Source organism: Hemitrygon akajei, chromosome 3 (assembly GCF_048418815.1).
Source record: "Hemitrygon akajei chromosome 3, sHemAka1.3, whole genome shotgun sequence".
NCBI classification, from domain to species: Eukaryota; Metazoa; Chordata; class Chondrichthyes; order Myliobatiformes; family Dasyatidae; genus Hemitrygon; species Hemitrygon akajei.
This window is the reverse complement of record NC_133126.1, coordinates 154,156,186-154,176,771: the sequence shown is the minus strand read 5'-3', so window position 1 is coordinate 154,176,771 and position 20,586 is coordinate 154,156,186. Positions and strand designations below refer to the sequence as shown.

Sequence of the window (20,586 nt, the reverse complement as noted above, 5' to 3'; positions counted from 1 at the left end):
GTGTGTGTTGCTGAGATAAGGAGAGTTTTCTGAATTATTTCAATCATTGGGCATTGGATGGTGGATAGGTGACTGAGATTGTCATAGTTTTAGATAGGAACAGCATCTAGACATATACAAATCGCATGGACAATTGTAAAAGAAATATATCAGACACAATCTTATTGAATGGTTAATTGTGTGGAACAGAATTTAATATTTCTATTCCAACTTCTTAAATTCCGAACTCAGAGTTTTCCTTCTTGTCACATCTAATTTCAGCTATGGTGCAAAGAGGGCAATCTTGCTACTGTGTCAGTTGGCCACAGATTCAAACTTCGCTCCAGAGATTTGGGCATGTTTTAGAGCAGCACTAAAAAGTTTAGCACAGAGTGCCAAACTTTGTACAGGATATCAAATCAACACCCCAAGTAACTGAGAAACAGATGCTGGAGTCTGGAGCAACAAGCAATCTGCTTGAGGAACTCAGCAGTTTGATTAACATTTGTGGAGGGGAAAGAATTGTCAATGTCTCAGGTTATGAAGCTGTTTTCAACCTGAAATACTAAAACCTCTTTGCTCCCCAGAAATGCTACCTAACCTGCTGACTTACTCCAGCAGATTGTTTGCTGCCCCGAATAAATTCTAACACTACTTCCAAGAAAAGCTTGGGATGATCCTATGCTTCTCTACCCAATATTCCATTAGCAAAACAGATTAACTCATAGTTATCACATTGCCACTTCCACTTTGGGAGCAAATTGATCGTCAAGTTTCTTATCATTCAACACCAAAGATGCTTTATTTGCTCTGAAGCACATTGAGTTATGCTGAGTCATAAAATAAATTAAATAATCTACTTTTTCTTTCTCACCATAAAATTCTACTTTATTCCACATGTAAAAGATAAAAATCTGGAATGCACATGATTAGATCAGAATCAGAATCAGGTTTATTATCACCAGCATATGACATGAAATTTGTTAACTTAGCAGCAGCAGTTCAATGCAATACATAATCTAGTAGAGAGAAAAAAATTAATAAAAAAAAAAATAATAAATAAACAAGTAAATTAATTATGTATATTGAATAGATTTTTTAAAAACGTGCAAAAACAGAAATACTGTATGTTTAAAAAAAAGTGAGGTAGAGTCCAAAGTTTCAATGTCCATTTAGGAATCGGATGGCAGAGGGGAAGGAGCTGTTCCTGAATCGCTGAGTGTGTGCCTTCAGGGTTCTGTATCTCCTACCTGATGGTAACAGTGAGAAAAAAGCATGCCTTGGGTGCTGGCGGTTCTTAATAATGGACACTGCCTTTCTGAGACACTGCTCCCTAAAGATGTCCTGGGTACTTCGTAAGCTAGTGCCCAAGATGGAGCTGACTAGATTTATAACCTTCTGCAGCTTTCGGTCCTGTGCAGTAGCCCCTCCATACCAGACAGTGATGCAGCCTGTCAGAATGCTCTCCATGGTATAACTATAGAAGTTCCAGGTTGTTGCTGTGGCACCACTCCACTAGTTATGTGGCATGACTCACTCCTGTATGCCCTTTCGTCACCACCTGAGATTCTACCAACAATGGTTGCATCATCAGTAATTTTATAGATGGTATTTGAGCTATGCCTAGCCACACAGTCATGTGTATATAGACAGTAGAGCAGTGGGATAAGCACACACCCCTGAGGTGTGCCATTGTTGATTGTCAGTGAGGAGGAAATGGTATCACCTATCCGCACATTGGTCTTCTGGTTGGGAGGTCAAGGATTCAGTTGCTGAGGGAGGTACAGAAGCCCAGGTTCTGCAGCTTCTCAATCAGGACTGTGGGAATGATGGTGTTAAATGCTGAGTTACAGTCGATGAACAGCATCCTGACGTAGGTGTTTGTGTTGTCCAGGTGGTCTGAGGTCGTCTGAAGAGCCATTGAGATTGCATCTGCCACTGACCTATTGTGGCGATAGGCAAATTTCAATGGGTCCAGGTCCTTGCTGAGGCAGGAGTTCAATCTAGTCATGACTAACCTCTCAAAGCATTTCATTACTGTCGATGTGAGTGCTACCAGACGATAGTCATTAAGGCAGTCCACATTATTCTACTTAGGCACTGGTATAATTGTTGCCTTTTTGAAGCAAGTGGGAACTTCTGCCCATAGCAGTGAGAGGTTGAAAATGTCCTTGAATACTCCCGCTAGCTGGTTAGCACATGAATACAGTATTATAATTATTTTACTGAATCATCATAGCAACCAAGTGCCATTAATTACCCTATATAATGTGAGGAAGACATACAGTGGAGAGTTTTAGAAATCAGAGATGCAAATATACCCAAATCTCCACATCATGCTACACTTATCAAGCAGAATGGCTCAATTAACTCATACTGTACCCAAAGATATTTATTATTTAATCAATACTGCTTTCTTCATCTGCCTTTAGATTTTGTTCCACATACTGACCAGTTGTTCTCTGGAACAAAGGGAGGAAATCTAAGAGGTGACCTTCTTGAACAGCTGGTTATTCACGGAAAAAAACCCTGAAGTGGACAAAGCATTTTAACTGCGTGATGGATTCACTTTTAATTTAATGGTTATGGTAGAATACACAATATTTTCAAAGGCTATATGTTGTATGTCCTCTCTCTGCTAATTACCCTTGATTTAAATGCTAAACCTGCTAAAGCCTACCACAGCAAAAATGGAAGCATTCTGCATTTAATCTGAAAGGGAACGCAGTAAAGCACAGAAATGCAGCACCAATCACTCTGCAGCAGGCGAAAGATGAAGTTGCACATATCTGACTTTCATAGACCCTCAAAGATTGATCTGAAAACTGCTGTCAGAACTGATAAGAAATATAACTTAAAGAACAATATAATTAGGTAAGTAAATAAAGAATCTAACATTGCAGAGTATTGTGTAATTTTATTGTGACATTTTAATACATTTATATTGCACATTAGAGCTGTAAACTATCAAGTTACCTGGGTTGATGGATCCTTTCAGGGAGCCAATTATGTTCTGTATCGTCCTATATTCAGAGACTTTGCCCACTTCCAGCCTGATAGTTTTCCTGACTATTAAAAGAAAACAGGTAGAGACTAAACAAAGGCTCATAAGAAAAGACAATCGCCACCAAGTAAGGGGCTTTAAGCACAATTTGCCATTTATTTTCATTCGTTTACTAAATGTGGACATTATTGCTCACCCCTCATTGTCCCTGTGATGATGTCGGAACTCATCTACAATGATTTTTTTTTTAATGAGGAGTTTCAGGAATTGGTCTCAAATGGGACAGTGGTACATATCAGGATCACATGCAGACAGCAAGGTTCTCAAGCACTTGCTACTTTTGCCTTTGTAATTGGGAGAGCTCACGTCAGGAGGTCAAATGACACTTAGTAACTTTCCGCAAGTCAATTTGTGTCCTCTACGTTACTCCCTTTCTCAATCATTAATTAATAAATTAAATTGTAGAACTGGATCCAGCACACCAATGGATCTGTCAACAGCCTGAACATAATCATGGGAGCAACATCAGACATTTGAAATTAATTTGATGCCAATTGCATTTTATTACTTTTTTTTTACACACAGGGTTTGTTTATTGGTATTTATGCATAAATAACTCATGCTCACTTTATTGAAAGCATCACCTTTGAGCCAATCAGAAGTCAGATTATAAATAAATACTCTGAAACTCCACTGCTAGGTAAGACCATTTTAGTGCAGTTATGTTCTGAATGACAGTCCACATTATTCAAACAGATCTCGTGGCTAAACAGTTAAACTGCTGTAGATACAAAATGACGTTTTCACAAGCCATCATAGCTGTACTGAATATTGAGCTTTTAACATTTTCAGACAGTGGCAATCAGTTAAGTTAATTGCTGTCTCATTTCTGTTCTTTAAATAGCTGTCAATCAGTCACCATTTTACTCAGAAGGAATACTGATTGATTGACACCTTAGTGGTAGTCACAAACAAAAAAGCTCCTCAATCACTGATCGTGTGTAGAAGATCAGTGGAGATTTGGAGAAGAAGTCAAGTCAAGTCACTTTTTATTGTCATTTCGACCATAACTGCTGGTACAGTACACAGTAAAAACGAGACAATGTTTTTCAGGACCATGGTGCTACATGAAACAGTACAAAAACTACATTGAACTACGTAAAAACAGCACAGAAAAAAACTACACTAGACTACAGACATACCCAGGACTGCATGAAGTGCACAAAACAGTGCAGGCATTACAATAAATAATAAACAAGACAATAGGCACAGTAGAGGGCAGTACGTTGGTGTCAGTCCAGGCTCTGGGTATTGAGGAGTCTGATAGCTTGGGGGAAGAAACTGTTACATAGTCTGGTCGTGAGAAAGCAGTTTGCTGTCACAAACTAACAAAAATAATTAATTTACTAGCTTCTTTTACATTCAAATAATTAAAACTTTTTAAATTAATTACTGTAGTTGCTTTGTAATTTTAACTAGAAATTTAGTTTAATTACTGAATGGTTCTGATTTTGGAAAGAAATGTGGCGATGAAAAGCTCACAGCCGCAAAGACAGAAATCAATAGCAAGCACTAGTACAAAAGTAAAACCAAAAAATTACAGAGGCTGTCTAAGACCGAGCAGAAATGACACAACGCTAGTGTTTCCACAAGAATTTTTTGTTACGGAAACGTTGAATGACATGACAATACTGTACTCACATATACACTCAGTGGCCACTTTATTAGGTACCCTCTACACCTTCTGCTGCTTTAGCCCATCCTTCAAAGTTCAAAATATGCATTCCGAGATGCTCTTCTAGACACTACCATTGTAAAAAAAAAATATTATCTGAATTACAGGCACTTTCCAGGTCAGCTTGAACTAGTCTGGCCATTCACCTCTGACCTCACATTAACAAGGCATTTTTGCCCACAGAACTGCCACTCATGGGATTTTTGTTTTTGCTTTGCACACCATCTTCTATAAGCAGTAGAGGCTGTTGTGTGTGAAAATCCAGGAAATCAACAGTTTCTGAGATACTCAAATCACCCTGCCTGGCACCAACTATTATTCCACAGTCAAATTTCTTCTGATAATTGGTCTGAATAACAAGTGAACCCCTAGATCATGTCTGCAAGCTTTTATGCATTTAGTTGCTGCCATATAATTGGCTGATTAGATATTTGCATTAATGAACACTAATAAAGTGGCCACTGAGTACCCTTTAAACTGGACATTAAAACTAGGATTTGGCCTTTCCAAGGCAAGTTTTTTTTTACTAATAGGATGGTAAATTTTAATTATTGTCAAACAACCTCTATGGCACTGAAAATTATGTTCACTAAGTGTGAAGACATTATTTTTGTTCTTATTTGTATTTATAATTAATACTTGTGGATTGAAAAAGATAAATATTTAATTCACCTTACTATCTAATTTATCTGTATCTATCACAGTCCTCTCAACATATTGTGCATGATATGGCATTAGATTAAGTATTCTTAACTAATACTTCCAGATTCAAATACCATGCTATTCAGAAACAATTGTTTAATCTGTTTAGTTAAAAGATTGCCCTTGTCACACAACTCTCTCAAAGAGATTATTGCTTCAAATGCTTTTCTAATTAAATTAAATTACTAGGCAAAGAGCCACAGAAAATCTGTGAAAATGGTTGGGGTAATGATTAGATGTCATCGGTCTTCAATGCTCAGCACTAAATACAGAACAAAGCAAAACTTGCCCAAAGGATGACATTTAATGTACAGAGATTTATCTTGCAAAAAGTTATTTTTAAAAATATTGAACACCTTTCACTCCATCTTTCCTCTTTCTCAATAGCTATCATGTATCAAACACTATTTCCAAGATACACACAACTGTGAAATCACAACCGTTATCAAAAAGTCCTATAACATGCTTAGAACCTACACCCCTCGCACACTATTACTACAGGATTGTTTTCCAGCAAGTTCCTGTGAAAAAAATGGATTGATAATAGAACACAACCATAAGCTAAAACTCACCCAATTACCTCCCCACCCCGAATCTAGCTATTCCTGGAAAACAGTTCAGAGACCCGGTGTAAGCTGACAATCTCCAATTAACATTTGCCAGTTCCTCTTCCCATTTACCTCTGAGCTCCTCTCTGGTATTAATCTCTGTAAATAATTCAGACTCTACCTCTTATGGCTACTTTTCTGAGGCATTGCTAAATTTGGAAATCCTGTTCTAAGCTGTAGAATTTTTATTCATTGCTAGAGTTTGCACTTTGTTGGCAAGATCGATCTCTAATTACTTTAGGTAAATTGCAGTCCTTGTGGTGATATTATAATGTTATTATCATTAGGTGAGTAGGAACATTAATCTAATAATAACTTGCAATGATGAAGAATACTGACACAGTTCTAAGTCAAGATGGTGTCTGATTAGGGCATGATGTCATTCCTATAGAGCTTTTATAATGAAAAATGGGCTTGTCATGGAACATTGTGAGATAACTGAAGTACAGTTATCATTACACCAATTATCAGAAGCCTCTTGAATACTGGATCATAAGACTTTTTAAGATGGATACAAGTGCACTGGGAATTAGCTCCAATTTCTGTGCAACTGCTCTGTTACCTAAGGTGAAAATGATGGGGAAAAAAAATAGAAACTTCTGCCAGGGATGTGGGATTTCAACTATAAAATGAGAGTACAGAAAGGAGATGGAATTGTTCTCCTTTGGGCAAAAGCAGTTGAGAGATTTGATAGAAGTGCAGAAAGACTGATTTAGATAGAGCAAATGAGGAAGGTTTTACCCAACAGTAGATCATTCAAGGACCAGGAGGCAGATAGATTTATTACCCTAGCCAAAAGGTACAAGGGTGTACAAGGATTCTTTAACAGAGTTGTTACAGTCTGGAGGTGTGATGCAATCAGAGTCAGAACTTCCAAAAGATAGAATAATTTCCTGGATTACATGAAAAGATGAGGGAATGAAACTGCAAGAATTGCTTTATAAGGAGCTGACATAAAGTCAGTGGGATGAATGTTTGCCTCTGTACAAATAACATCATGGTAAGTGTTATGATTCATCTGAAGAATAAGTATTATTGTCTTTTCAGGTTGTCTTTGCCAGTAATAATAGAGCATAAAAGAATAGAAAATGGAGAAATGCAAGAGTGATCACGCAAACAAGGAAGGAGCAAAATTGTCACATAGCTAAATCAAATTCTTTCAAGCAAAATGTAATAGACAACATTATTTCAAGAGTTGAATTGTAAGGAGGTAATCAGTGATGAGATACGAACCATAACATAGCCATACAGGTTTGAAACTGGTGATGTCTACAGAATTGTAACTATTCTGAATGACAACTTCTTATAAAGTATTATTAAAAAAAACATGAGCAGCTTGCATTTCCAGAAGTAAGCAAATCAAAAATAATGAGTTCAATACCAATAACATAGCCTCAGTTGCACTTAAGAAACTCAATACTAAATAAATTCTCCGGGATTTACAGCTATCCACAACCGCGTTGAATCACCAGGGAAGAAGTTTTTGTGACACAATCATTCGAGGACTCTGGAGAAGAGTGAGTGGAAATCATAAAATTAATATGGTTCATACATTCAAAATAGGACCAGATAACCAGAGACTCATTGATCATACTACACATTCCATAAAACAATCAATACATTATTGTGTAAATTGCAAATTAACTGCAAAGTAACTTGGAATTGCACATGAAAATCAATCAGAATCAGACAATTGATCAAAGCATTGAACGTTTTTGAGCTAGTGACAACTTAATGGGATAATGGAGGACTTCATTATAAGCTCCACCTAGACTTCCAAATGAAGTTTTACAACATTTCCTCTAACAAGAACAAACCTTTGGAAGTAGATAAAATATTTTTGATAGGTTAAAAAAATTGGTTTGGTAAATTAGGTAAAGGTCAGTTGGTGAGTGGGGATTAACGTTAGAAACTATATTTCTAATGTATATCCTTGACGTGGCTACAAAAATTCAAAGCATATTAGAAATATTGGTTAAAAATTATTAAAAAGGGAGGAACACAGTATTTAAAAGAGGGAGCTCAGAAAATGAAAGCTAAGTTGAAAAACGTACATCAAAGCTGAATAATTATATATCCTTTGATGACATTACTGTGAAATACACTTTCACATTTGATTAAATGTGTTGATTACATTTCAGTCACTTATATCAGAGACTACAAGAGCATTGATGTATCTCAATAACAATGACAGATGGCAAATCTGTGGGCAAGACCGAGTTTGCTTCAAAAATCTTCCAAAGGAGTTATCTGGACAGATCTTAATTCTGCACTATTTAAGTCATACAGTTACATTGTTCAAGGCTATGCCACTGATCAGAGCTTTTTCACTTGGCTCCATGACCACCTTGGTTACAGTGGTCAGCCTTCAAAACTTGGAGAAGTTTGGTTCATGGAAATACTGAATACTGGCTGATGGGTCCTTTTGAGGAAAATCAGGAACATCAGTATCAGAAAAATATTGCCTGGTAAACATCAAGTGAGACTGAAACAATGAGGTTTCAAGATTCCCCATTCCAAGCATATGCTTGGAAAATGTTTAAGCTATTGAAAACAAGCCGCATGAACTTAAGACTAGACTTGCCTACTAAAGGGAAATGGGAGAGTGCTGTGTGCTCTGTCTTACAGAGACAGGGCTTACACCTGCTTAATCTAACTCTGTCACAGAATTTTAGGGCTTCTCAGTTCCCTGGTGGGCTGCACAGCATCCTCGGACAAAGTAAGGGACAGAGAGATCCACTTCTAAATCAACTTCTTGAAGTAGGTACTTGGACTTGATGTTCCCATATAATTCCTGTTCGCCAGACCATTTAAGTGCAATTCCTCTTACTTGTTGTGGGAATTCACTCCCTAAATGCACTTTACATCCCCCCCCAGGCAGATGCGAAGCTTATACCTGATGAACTATACTCTGCTATCAATAGCCTCGAAACAGTGAAGCCTGAGATCTTAGACTGGGTCATCACTAGGACAATTTTAATGCTATCAAAACAATAGCAAAATGTCTACTGACCTAGCAGATGCACGGCCAACCTTGGTACATAATGATCAAAGAGTTCCACTGATCAATTCCTGACCACATTATAGAAAATTAGACCATCATGCTGTGTTGTTTCTCCCTCCTTACAATCAGAAACTGAACCATGAAGATCTGGTGCAGGAAGTTCCACAGTTTTGACCTAAGAAAATAAATAAGCTCCTATGCCACTACTTTTGAGTTGCTGGTCTGGTCTACATTTAAAGACTCAGAGGTCAACCAGAACAAGTGTACCACTGTCATCACAGACTTCATCGGCCATTAATTAGAGGACAACGTACAAACAAAGTCAATCCAAGTGTTCTCCAGATGGAAACTAGGAATGAACCAAGATATCAACTCCCTTCTGAAGTCCAGGTCTGTGGTATTCAAGTTAGGTGACCCTAACCGGAACAGGATATCTAGGTATGACCGCTGCACAGCCATCATGGATGTCAAGAGATGATACCAGACTACTAAAGTCCCAGGCTATCCATACAAACAGCCAATGTGTGTAACAAGGCTTGCTTATTATAACAGGAGTGCAAAGAATCACAAGTTTTAACATGACCTATATTCCAAAACACAGTATGTCCTGGCACCAATAAATAACAGCTGAAAAGTGATATACTTGATATAATTTCAACACACTGCAATCTTGGATAATATGGGAGCTGAAAGATTAGCTGACTGATTGTGTAAAAAAAAAAAGACCTTGCTGGACTACCTGTCGTTTGTAGAAATGTTTCTACAAAGAAATACCATTGACCACAAATCCATCAAGCAGTGGTCAGCATGGAGTGTCTTGCAAGTTCTGTGGGAGAAAGACATGATGGATTCTTTGGGATAGTTTCCCCAGCAGAGTCGAAGTCACTTGACGGAATGCCAGGTCATGAGAACTCACCAACAAGCACCAAGACTTTGCTTGGCTGGCAGGTAGGGGGGCTCTCTGGAATATCCTTTCTGAGCAACCAGTTTCATTCTCAGTGTATGCTGCCCTCGCATGCCTGAGCAGACTCCTTCACTCACACACTGTCAGTCAGGCTGGCTGGTGGCCTCTTTTCTGTGCCTTGCACGCTCTCCTGTCATTGCTGTTTTTGTAATCCTCTCCTACACATAGTTTTTGTTCATTTTCAACCTATGATAAATTCAGTTTACAAACAGATTTCAGGAATGGAACCCTGTTGCAAGTTAGGGATTGCCTGTATGCATTATAAATAAAATATTTATTGAAATAAAATGAGATAATAATCTGAAAATTCTAATGCACTGTATAGTATAAAACACTATTGAATTCTAAATATCAAAATAATTGTGTTACATTTATCAAATTTTTTTGCTAGGTACTGTATAAGAAAATTTCTAAAGTAGTAATATCTTCAATGGTTCCATAACTTAAAGAAATTCATGTGCAGGAAAAAGTTAATTTGAAACTATTACCCAACAGATTTGTTTTTCACTAAATCAAATGAATGAGCTAATCACACTACTGTCTTATGATATTTCTTGTTAATATTAAACTTCATTGAGGATAACTGTTTGCAAAAATAAGCATGAGAGTAAAATTATGTACTCATTTAATTTATCAACAATGGTAGAAAATTAAGGTGCACCAGAATTTGTAAAAATGTTGTCTTTGTTTAACTGTTTTCAATTTAATGCTCCAGATTTATGTTCCAATTATTGCATGATTCATTCATGTAAGACTGTAAGACGTAGGAGAATACTTAGGGCATTCGGCCCATCAAATCTTCTCTGCCATTCCTCCTTGGTGGATTTATTATCTGTCTGAAACCCATTTTTCTGCCTTCTACCCAAAACCTTTGATGCCCTATTAAACCAAGAACCTATCAATCTCCGCTTTAACTATATCCAATGACTTGGCCTCCACAGCCACCTGTGGCACTGAATTCCACACATTCACCACCCTCTGGCTAATAAAATTTCTCCTCGTCTCTGTTTTAAATAGATATCCATCTATTATGAGTCTGTACCCTTTGGTCCTAGACTCAACCACTATAGGAAAAATCCACTCTGAGTATATTCACTCTGTCTGGGTCTTCCAATATTTGATAGGTTTCAATGAGATCCCTCTCATTCTTCTAAACTCGGTGAGTACAGGCCCAGAGCCTTCAAACCATCTTCAAGTGTTACCATTTCATTCCCTGGAATCGTTCTTGTGAACCTCCTCTGAACCCTCTTCAATGCCAGCATATTCTGAGATAAGGGGCACCATACTCAAAACGGAGTCTGGCTAATGTCTTGTAAAGCCTCAGCAATACAACACAGCCTTGCTCTTGTATTCTAGTCCTCTCAGAATGAATGGTAGCATTGCATTTGCCTTCCTTACCAATGACTCATCTTGCAAATTAACCTTCAGGGAATCATGCACAAGGGCTCCTAAGTCCCTTTGCACCTCAGGTTTTCGAAATTTCTCCCTGTTTATAAAATAGTCAACCCTTTCACTTCTTCTACCAAAGTGCATTACCCTACACCATATTCCATCTGCCACTTCTTTGCTCATTCTCCCAATCTGTCCAAGTCCTTTTGTGGATGCCCTGCTTCCTCAATACTGCCTGCTCCTCCACATTGCTTTGTACCGTCTGCAAACTTGGCCACAAAGCCACCAATTCCATCATCCAAATTGTTGACATATTACGTAAAAAGAAACGGTTCCAATACTGACACTTATGGAACACCATTTGTCACTGGCAGCCAAACAGAATAGGGCACCTTTATTCCAACATTTTGACTCCTGCCAATCATCCAATCTCCTATCCATGCTGATATTCTCCTGTAATACCATGGCCTGTTAAGCAGCTTCATGGGCGGCACCTTGTCAAAGGCCTTCTGAGAATCCAATTAAGCAATATCCACTGACTCTCCTTTGTCTATTCTGCCTGTTATTTCCTCAAAGAATTCCAACAGATTGTCAGGAAAGATTTCCCCTTCAGGAAACAATGCTGACTTTGGCCTACTTTATCATGCATCTTCCAGTACCCCAAAATGCCATCCTTAATAATTGACTCCAATGTCTTCCCAATCCCTGAAGTCAGACTAACTGGCGTATAATTTTCTTTCTTCTGCGTCCCTCCCTCCCTCGCTTCTTAAAGAGTGGAGTGAAAATTCAAATTTTTCAGTCCTCTTGAACCATTCCAGAATTTAGTGTTTCTTGAAAGATCATTACTAATGCCTCCACAATCTCTTCAGATGCCTCTTTGTGAACCATGGGGTCTAGTCCATCTTATCCAAGTGATTTATCATGCTTCAAAAGCAGCTTCTCCTTAGTAATAGCAACTACATTCACTTCTTCCTCCTGCCACTTTTGAATTTCTGGCATACTGCTAGTGTCTTCTACAGTGAAGACTGATGCAAAATACTTATTACGTTCATCCGCCATTTCCTTGTCCCCCATTACTACTATTCCAGCATCATTTTCCTGATCCAATATCACCTCTCTTTACTCTTTATATATCTGAAACAATTTTTGGTATCCTCTTTGATATTTCTGGCTAGCTTACTTTCATTTTTCACCTTTTCTCTCCTTATGTTTTTTTCCATTGTCTTCTGTTGGTTTTTAAAAGCTTCCCAATCCACTACCTTCCCACTATATTTTGCTATATTATACATCCTCCCTTGCTGCCTTTAACTTTCCTTGTCACCCATGGTTGCCTCATCCTCCCTTCAGAATACTTCTTCATCTTTGGGATGTATCTATCCTGGTTCCCCTGAACTGGCCCCAGAAACTTCAACCATTACTGCACTATTGCTCTTCTGCTGTCATCCTTGCCAGTGTCCTCTTTCAATCAACTTTGGCCAGCTCCTCTCTCATGGCTCTGTAATACACTTTACTCCACTGTAATACTGATACATCTGCCTTTATTTTCTCCCTTTCAAGCTACAGGGTGAATTCTATCATTTTATGATCACTACCTCCCGAAGGTTTCTTTAACTTAAGCTCCCTAATCAAATATGGTTCATTATACAACCATCAATCCTTAATTGCTTTTCCTCTTGTGGGCTCAACCACAAGCTGCTCTAAAAAGCCATCTCATAGGAATTGTACAAATTCTCTCTCTTGGGATGCAGCACCAACCTGGTTTTCCCAATTTACCAGCCAATGGAAATTCCCCATGACTGTAATCTCAACCATAATCACAAGGATTCTAAATCTTCTGATCTTACACCACGTCTTCCTATGGATTTGATCTGATTTTTTTTTACCAACAGAGCCATCCAACCCCCACTGCTTAGCTGTTTGCCCCTTTGATACAAGGTGTATCCTTGGATGTTGAGCTCCCACCTATGATCTTTCAGCCATGACTCAGTGTTGGCCACAACTTCATACCTGCCAATCATACTGAGCTATAAGATTATTTACCTTATTTTGTATCCTTCATGCATTCAAATATAACACCATCAGTCCTGTATTCATTACCCTTTTCAATTTTGCCCCCATTCAGCTCATCCCATTGACTGCAATTTGCCCCATTAACTGCTTATCCTTCCACACAGTCCCACTACACACTGCATCTAGTTGTACACATACTGAACCATCCTCAGCCCTATCACTCTGGTTCCAATCCCCCAGCCAAATTTTGCTGTAGAAACTATGGCTTTGCTTTGGACAATGTTTTTATTATCAACACATAAATCAAACAGCAGCCTCTAGCAATCACACTTGCAGTTAAATGTGCAAATTAAGCAACTGCAGTTGGAGCTGCCTTACTCCTCCAGAAGATTTGTGTTAATGTGATCTTGTCGAGACACTTCCTATTGAAATTGAGCAGTCTAAATGTAGTTGCATTTAACTAGTATTCCAAAATTAAGGTAAATTCTATTTCTATGCTTTCTCTTTTTTATCCTTCACTTTTGACGCAGGCTTCCTCCCCTTCACTTTATCTAGCTGCCTATGCACCGTCTACTTTCAGTGGTATAATATCATAATACTTAATTTGGTCAATGGAATCTACTCACTGGAAATCCTCACCATTTTATAAAGACAACTTGTGGAATTGGGAATAAGCATTCTTTCCTTCAGAAGTGGACTGAATATTTGGCAGTAAGTAAAATTTTTAAAAATTAAATTAAATTCTTAAACATAACAGACAGTTTTGTTGTATTACCCTGGATGGCATCTTGACGCAGATTTCGCAATTTGGCAGGGATATCATCTACTCGCACTTTCTACCCTGTCACTTGTAAAAACGCCATCCCCTTCTCTCAGTTACTCCGTTTCTGCCACATCTGCTATCAGGATGAGGCTTTTCATTCCAGAACTAAGGAAATGTCCTCCTTCTTCAAAGAAAGGGGCTTCCCTTCCTCCACCAGCAACGCTGCCCTCACCTGTATCTCTTCCAATTCGCACACATCTGCCTTCATCCTATTCTCCTGTCACCACACCAGGGATAAGGTTCCTCTGTCCTCACCTACCACCACATTAGCCTCTGCATCCAGCACATAATTCTCCACAATTTCCGCCATCTCCATTGGGATCCCACCACCAAGCACATCTTTCCCTTTCCCCCATGTTCTGCTTCCTGCAGAGATCACTCCCTACGCGACTCCCACGTCCACGCATCCCTCCCATTGATCTCCCTCCTGGTACTTGTCCTTCCAAGTAGAACAAGTACCACACCTGCCCCTACACCACTTCTCTCACTACCATTCAGGGCCACAAACAATCTTTCCAGATGAGGTGACACTTCACCAGCGAGTCTGTATGGGTCATATAGTGTATCCGGTGCTCCTGATATGGCCTCTTGTATACCCACGAGACCAGATGCAGATTAACAGACTGATTCACTGAGCACCTATGTCCATCCGCCAAGTCCGTCTATTCTAACAAGTCAGTCCATGGCCTCCTCTGCTGCTGCGATGAGGCCACACTCAGGTTGAGAAGCAACACCTTGTATCCTGTCTGGGTAGCCTCCAACCTGATGGCAGCACTATTAATTTCTCAAACTTCCGGTAACTGCCACCCCCTCAAACATTCCCCATTCCCGTTTCCCCCCACCACCGTAGCTCCTTACCTACCCACCACCTCCCTCTCATACTCCTCTTCCTTCCTTTTCTTCCATGGTCTTCTGTCCTCTCCTATCAGATTCCCCTTTCTCCAGCCCTCTATTCCTTTCACCAACCAACTTCCCAGCTCTTTACTTCACTACCTCCCCTTCTCCTGGTTTCAACTATAACCTGCCACATTGTACTTCTTCCTCCCCTCCCTTCACCTTCTTACTCTGACTTTTCCTCTTTCTTTCCAGCCCTGAAGAAGGGACTCAGCTTAAAACGTTGAATATTTACTCTTTTCCATAGATGCTGCCTGGCCTGCTAAGCCCCTCCCGCATTTTGTGTGTGTTGCTTTGGAATTTCAGCATCTGCAAATTTCCTCATGTTTATCATCTACTCTCAGTCTCCTATTGTTTATCATTTGGAATATGACCCTTTAACTTTGTTTATTTGGAGAGGTGGTGAGACTGAATTGGATGGTTTGCTGTGGAATGGAGGCGAGGGAAATTAAGTCAAAGAATGAAACACAATTCAGGAGCTTTTCCAAAGTGTTCTTCCAACAGGTGCTGACATTCTACACAAGATAAGTTGACCTTATTTGAAACTTTTGGACTGTGAACAAGCATGATAGCACTGGAGAATTCACAAAAATCATAGTTAACAGCACACCTGCGCTCTTTAAACCTATCAATAATTCTTCAGGTTACCAGATTTCTGTTAGACCTCACCATTCAGGTGTCTGTAGAGCATCTTGAATTAGCAATTAATTAGCTCCAAGAGCTTCTGGATACTCCCATCAAACCAGTCTTGTTGTTACTGATGAATAAGCTGAGAGTCTCTTAGCCATTCCTAATTACGGTTGACCTCGGGGTACTTTGTTCTCCGGTTAGTTGAGAGAGGTTAGGCTATTGGTTATGTGTTTTCTGAGAAAAGTGATTTTTGGGTTCTTTAAAGGCTGATTTATACTTCTGCGTAGGCTCTAAGCCGTAGCGAGCATGCACTGGTATGCGCCAAAATTCTAGTTGGCGGTGGGGTTTCTATGCCACTATATTGAGTTTCTTCGTGAGAGACATGGATGAGGAAATGCATTTTCAAACATTTTCACATGTCGGCAGGTAGATTTGTTGATTTGGTTAATCTATTTTGCATCGGTGTACACACAGCCTACAGATGTGGCGGAGAAGAAGCAACCGGAGATGCGTAGGAGAAATTGAGATGCTACCAAGCAGACCGATCACAGTTGTTGCTGTCTGCGTCACCGCGACACAAGTTACTTTTTTGGGGAGGTGCACGTCACCCTACGGCATAGGGCATGCGGTGCATACGGCGTAGATTCGACGCACAAGTATAAATTGGCCTGAAGACCTCCATTTTGATTTTCATACAACAATATTTTTGTAGTTGCTTTTGTTTTGGGGCCAGCCATGTGAAGATAACTGCCACTGGAACTTTTTAAGGCATGGGTGAAAAAGACACTCTTGCGATCTCTCTTTCAGATAATATCATCCAGCAAGTGTCTGTGCCTAGTTTGGGAATGCTGTCATGAAGTCTTGCACTTGTGTTGATAAAACAGGGCACTGGTTATAATAAGACTGTGCTCCAAGTATTCTGTTTAGAGTCAGTTTTCCTTACTCCAATCTTGCCAGAAATCTTCTGAAGCTGATATTTAAGTTACCGGGAGGATTCGTGTGCTTTCCTCCAATATGTGTATCAGACTTTTTCTTGTAGCAGTCTTCCTTGTTGAAATACGTAACTTCCAGGTTGGGACATATACTCTACGGAACACAACATGCTAGCTTTGTGCTAGAGTGAGTAAAACCAGCTTGACACATTCATGCTGAGCAACACACAAAATGCTGGAGGAACTGAAAACTTCATGCTGACGTCTCATGGTTTCTGGTCTATGAAAACACACACACACACACACACACACACGGACACGTGCACTGGCATCTCTGAAAATGCACGCACTCACGGGCTGTCATAGATATCCTTGCCCACCGTCTGCTTCTTCACTCAACCATTTATTTCCTATACTCCTGTCAACGCTATTTCTCCTTTTCCTTCAAATTTCTCTCCTACAGTGACATCCTCCACTGCCTAACCTCCTCTCATATCCCCTCTGGCTTACCAGCCAAATCACAGGAAATGTGTTTGCCTCTAAATCCACAATAACATGCTTTACGTGAAATGAATTCACCTGAGGATACTAGCCTTTGGCCCAACTATTTACCTATATTTCATATTGATTTGTAATTGTGATAATTGACTTAACAGTCTTCAAAAATTTGAAGAGTTAAATGTTGTGTGCTGGCTCTAAAATGCAGAACAAATAACAGCCTTGATGAAGGTACTCAACAAACTGCATTTAGAATTCCAGATGCAAGAGATGAGATGCAACAGGAGAGTCAGTGCTTCACCATCAAAGAGGATTCCCACTTATCATCTTTGACAACATGAAGACAAGTTCTGGATAAAAGCGCAGATTTCTGAATGCAGTACAACAGCTAAGGGCACCCGGAGTAAAATTAAACTGGTTTTCCAAAATATGAAAGAAGAATTCCAATGCAATGTCAGCATTTACTTTCAGGCATTAAGGAAGTGAGACAAATGAGACTTAACAATCAATATGAAAAATTAAGATTTAATGTAAAGGATGAGAAGAGTTTGAACAGATGAATTCTGATTGGAACGAGAAAGAATTTTTTATTGCTACATTTTGATCAAGCTCTGAGCCATATTAAAACCTGCACAGTCTGCCAAACAGAGCATCTTTTGTGACCGTCAATTTATCCTAACAAAGCAATGTAGTCATGCATAATTTTCTTTTGGTGGAGTTGTTGATTCTAAAAAAAAAACCCAACAAGGGAAGTCTTTAATTATTAGAATTGGCAGAAGCATCTGTCAAACAGTTGAGCATGATTCAAAATTTACCAGAGCAATGAAAATACAGATAAAAAATTAATGGTGTCTCTATTGCCTTCAGTCTGTGTGAAGCCAACAGAATGTGCACAGATACAATGGTGAGGAATACATATGCACACGTGTGTGTGTGTGTGTGTGTGTGTGTGTGTGTGTGTGTGTGTGTGTGTGTGTGTGTGTGTGTGTGTGTGTGTGTGTGTGTGTGTGTGTGTGTGTGTGTGTGTGTGTGTGTGTGTGTGTGTGTGTGTGTATTTAAAGATTTATATCTCCATGGAATAGGAAAAACATTATATAAGTCTGGGTGTAGATCTACAAGCTGCACAGTCTGCACCACAGTGAAATTCAGTGCTGTAGCATTTATTTCTCTTATATGGTACTTCGAGGTACACAAATGTAAAATATTAACCACCAAGCTCTACATCTGGAATAAAAACAGAAAATACTAAAATACTTAGCTTCTGTGGATAAAGAAACATGTTAACCTTTAAAGGGGATTATTTTGCAAGGAAATGGGATTTCAAATATATTAATCATAATTGGATCAGAGAATGATATGATTTGACCAAGATTACTCTAATACCACAGGTTATTAGAAGGTCCATTAGGAGTTGTTCATTATGATTGGCAATGATCCCTACAGATCTGAAAGGCAAAGTAGCAATTCTTGCCTTTTGCTCAGAGATATCAATAATAGAGTATCATTATGATGTGGTAGCACACCAGTTGTTTCAAAGAATTTAGACTTGGAGGTGTGAAGAGAACTTGCCATTAGGTGTCTGATTTCCAATTACTTTCTAGGAATCCTACTAGAATCTTTGCCTGAGGGATATTATGTGAAAGGATATCTAAAATTCGCTGGAATGCTGCACAGTTTCCAAACAGCTAGCATCTAAGTTCTAAGCAAAAATGGGCATTTTCACTTATTGCAAGAGAACTGACAGTGTTTGAAACAGAACCACTAAATGTTATAGGCTACAAATCATGAATTGAAGAGGTGAAGGAAAAAAAAGAGTAGATAGTGAAAAGGGAAATTTACCTAAGATTAGAATGAATATGTGCTTTAAAATGTCAGGCCATCAAAGAAGATATGACATATTTTCAAAGAAAAAAATTGAAAGTGGTTCTGTGGTTGTTGCTATGGCTATGAATGCGTGAACCACTTTAATTCTTTAGCATAACTCTCCTGTTCATTGGTGATGGCACGGTTGCTAAGGGAACGTTTGTGCGGTGCGTGGGTGTGAAGAGAACACAGCTGTTAAGAGTTTAATCATTAAGCATGCTGTGTTGTGCCACCACAAGGAGTGCAAGTATTCTGCAGAAAGCATGAATCTCATTGGCTCAGTATCACTGCCCACGACATAAAATATGATGTGTCAAATGGACCCAACATTGTACTGAAAGTAATAGCAGATTCTGCCTATCCTATAATCAATAAGATATTTGACCAAGTGACTGACACCCTCTACTTAGTACAAATAAGATTGGTGTTGAAACTGTAAAAAGCTTGTACATTCTCCCAGTGACTGAATGGGTTTCCGCCAGGCGCTCTGGTTTTCTCTCACATTCCGAAGATGTAGACTGAGTTGTGATCATGCTACATTGGTGCAATCCTCAGCACAATCCTCACTGACACAACTGAAGCACTTCACTGTATGTTTCAATATTTTAATATACATATGACAATTATAGTTCATCTTTAGTAGCAAACAAGAGAAAATCTGCAGATTTTCATATTGTTCCCCCAAAGCCATCTGACCTCACAATGTCCTGGGTGCTGGGGAATCTTAACGATGGATGCCACCTTCCTAAGGAATCACTCCCTGAAGATGTCTTGGATACTATGAAGGCTAGTAACCATGATAGAGCTGATTAAATTTACACGTAATTTTGTATGTAATTAGTTTTGCTACAACAAGTGTATGGGACATTGGAAAAAAGTTGGAATTTCCCCATGGGGATGAATAAAGTATCTATCTATCTATCTATCTAACTTACTTCGATCCTGTGCAGTAGCACCCCCGTACCAGATGGGGATGCAGCCAGTCAGAATGCTCTCCACAGTACATTTGAGGAAGTTTTCGATTGTTTTAGGTGACAAACCAAATCTCCTCAAACTCCTAAATGAAATATAGCTGCTATCTTGTCTTCTTTATAGCTGCATCAATCTGTTGCGACCAGGTTAGGTCCTCAGAGATATTGACATCCAGGAATCTGAAATTGCTCACTCTTTCCACTTCTGATCCCTCCGAGGATTGGTTTGTGTTTCCTGAATGAATTTCTCCATGGAGTTTAATTTTAGTTTGTTTGTTTCTTAAAAGTATCATCAAAACAAAACAGTATTTGCTTTGAGTGACAAACAGTATTTAGTGTGTCACTTCTCCAGTATTACCTCGCTCATCTGCAACATTTCCATCACACAACTGTCTCTAAGAAATCATTGGTCCCATGCTAGTTATGTGACTTCAGTTTCATTAACTGATGTGAGCACTGATTCAGCTGGCTGATGCAGCGTTATTTTCAGAGACAGGGTTATTGTGCTAGGATCACAAAATTGTTAAACATTACTTTTCTAAATCTCTTTTATAAACAGGATCATCATTGCTAACCTGTA

General features: G+C 39.0%; 1 protein-coding gene across 7 annotated transcripts in view; it reads right to left on the bottom strand.

Moving 5' to 3' along the window:
- The window catches only part of LOC140725527 (inactive N-acetylated-alpha-linked acidic dipeptidase-like protein 2), a 965,400-nt gene that overhangs the window by 284,377 nt on the left and 660,437 nt on the right, over positions 1-20,586 (bottom strand). For all 7 annotated transcript variants that reach the window (XM_073041096.1, XM_073041095.1, XM_073041098.1 and 4 more), the window contains one exon: positions 2,956-3,048. In XM_073041096.1, coding sequence (XP_072897197.1) covers positions 2,956-3,048 — 93 coding nt within the window. The remainder of the gene's footprint in view (positions 1-2,955; positions 3,049-20,586) is intronic.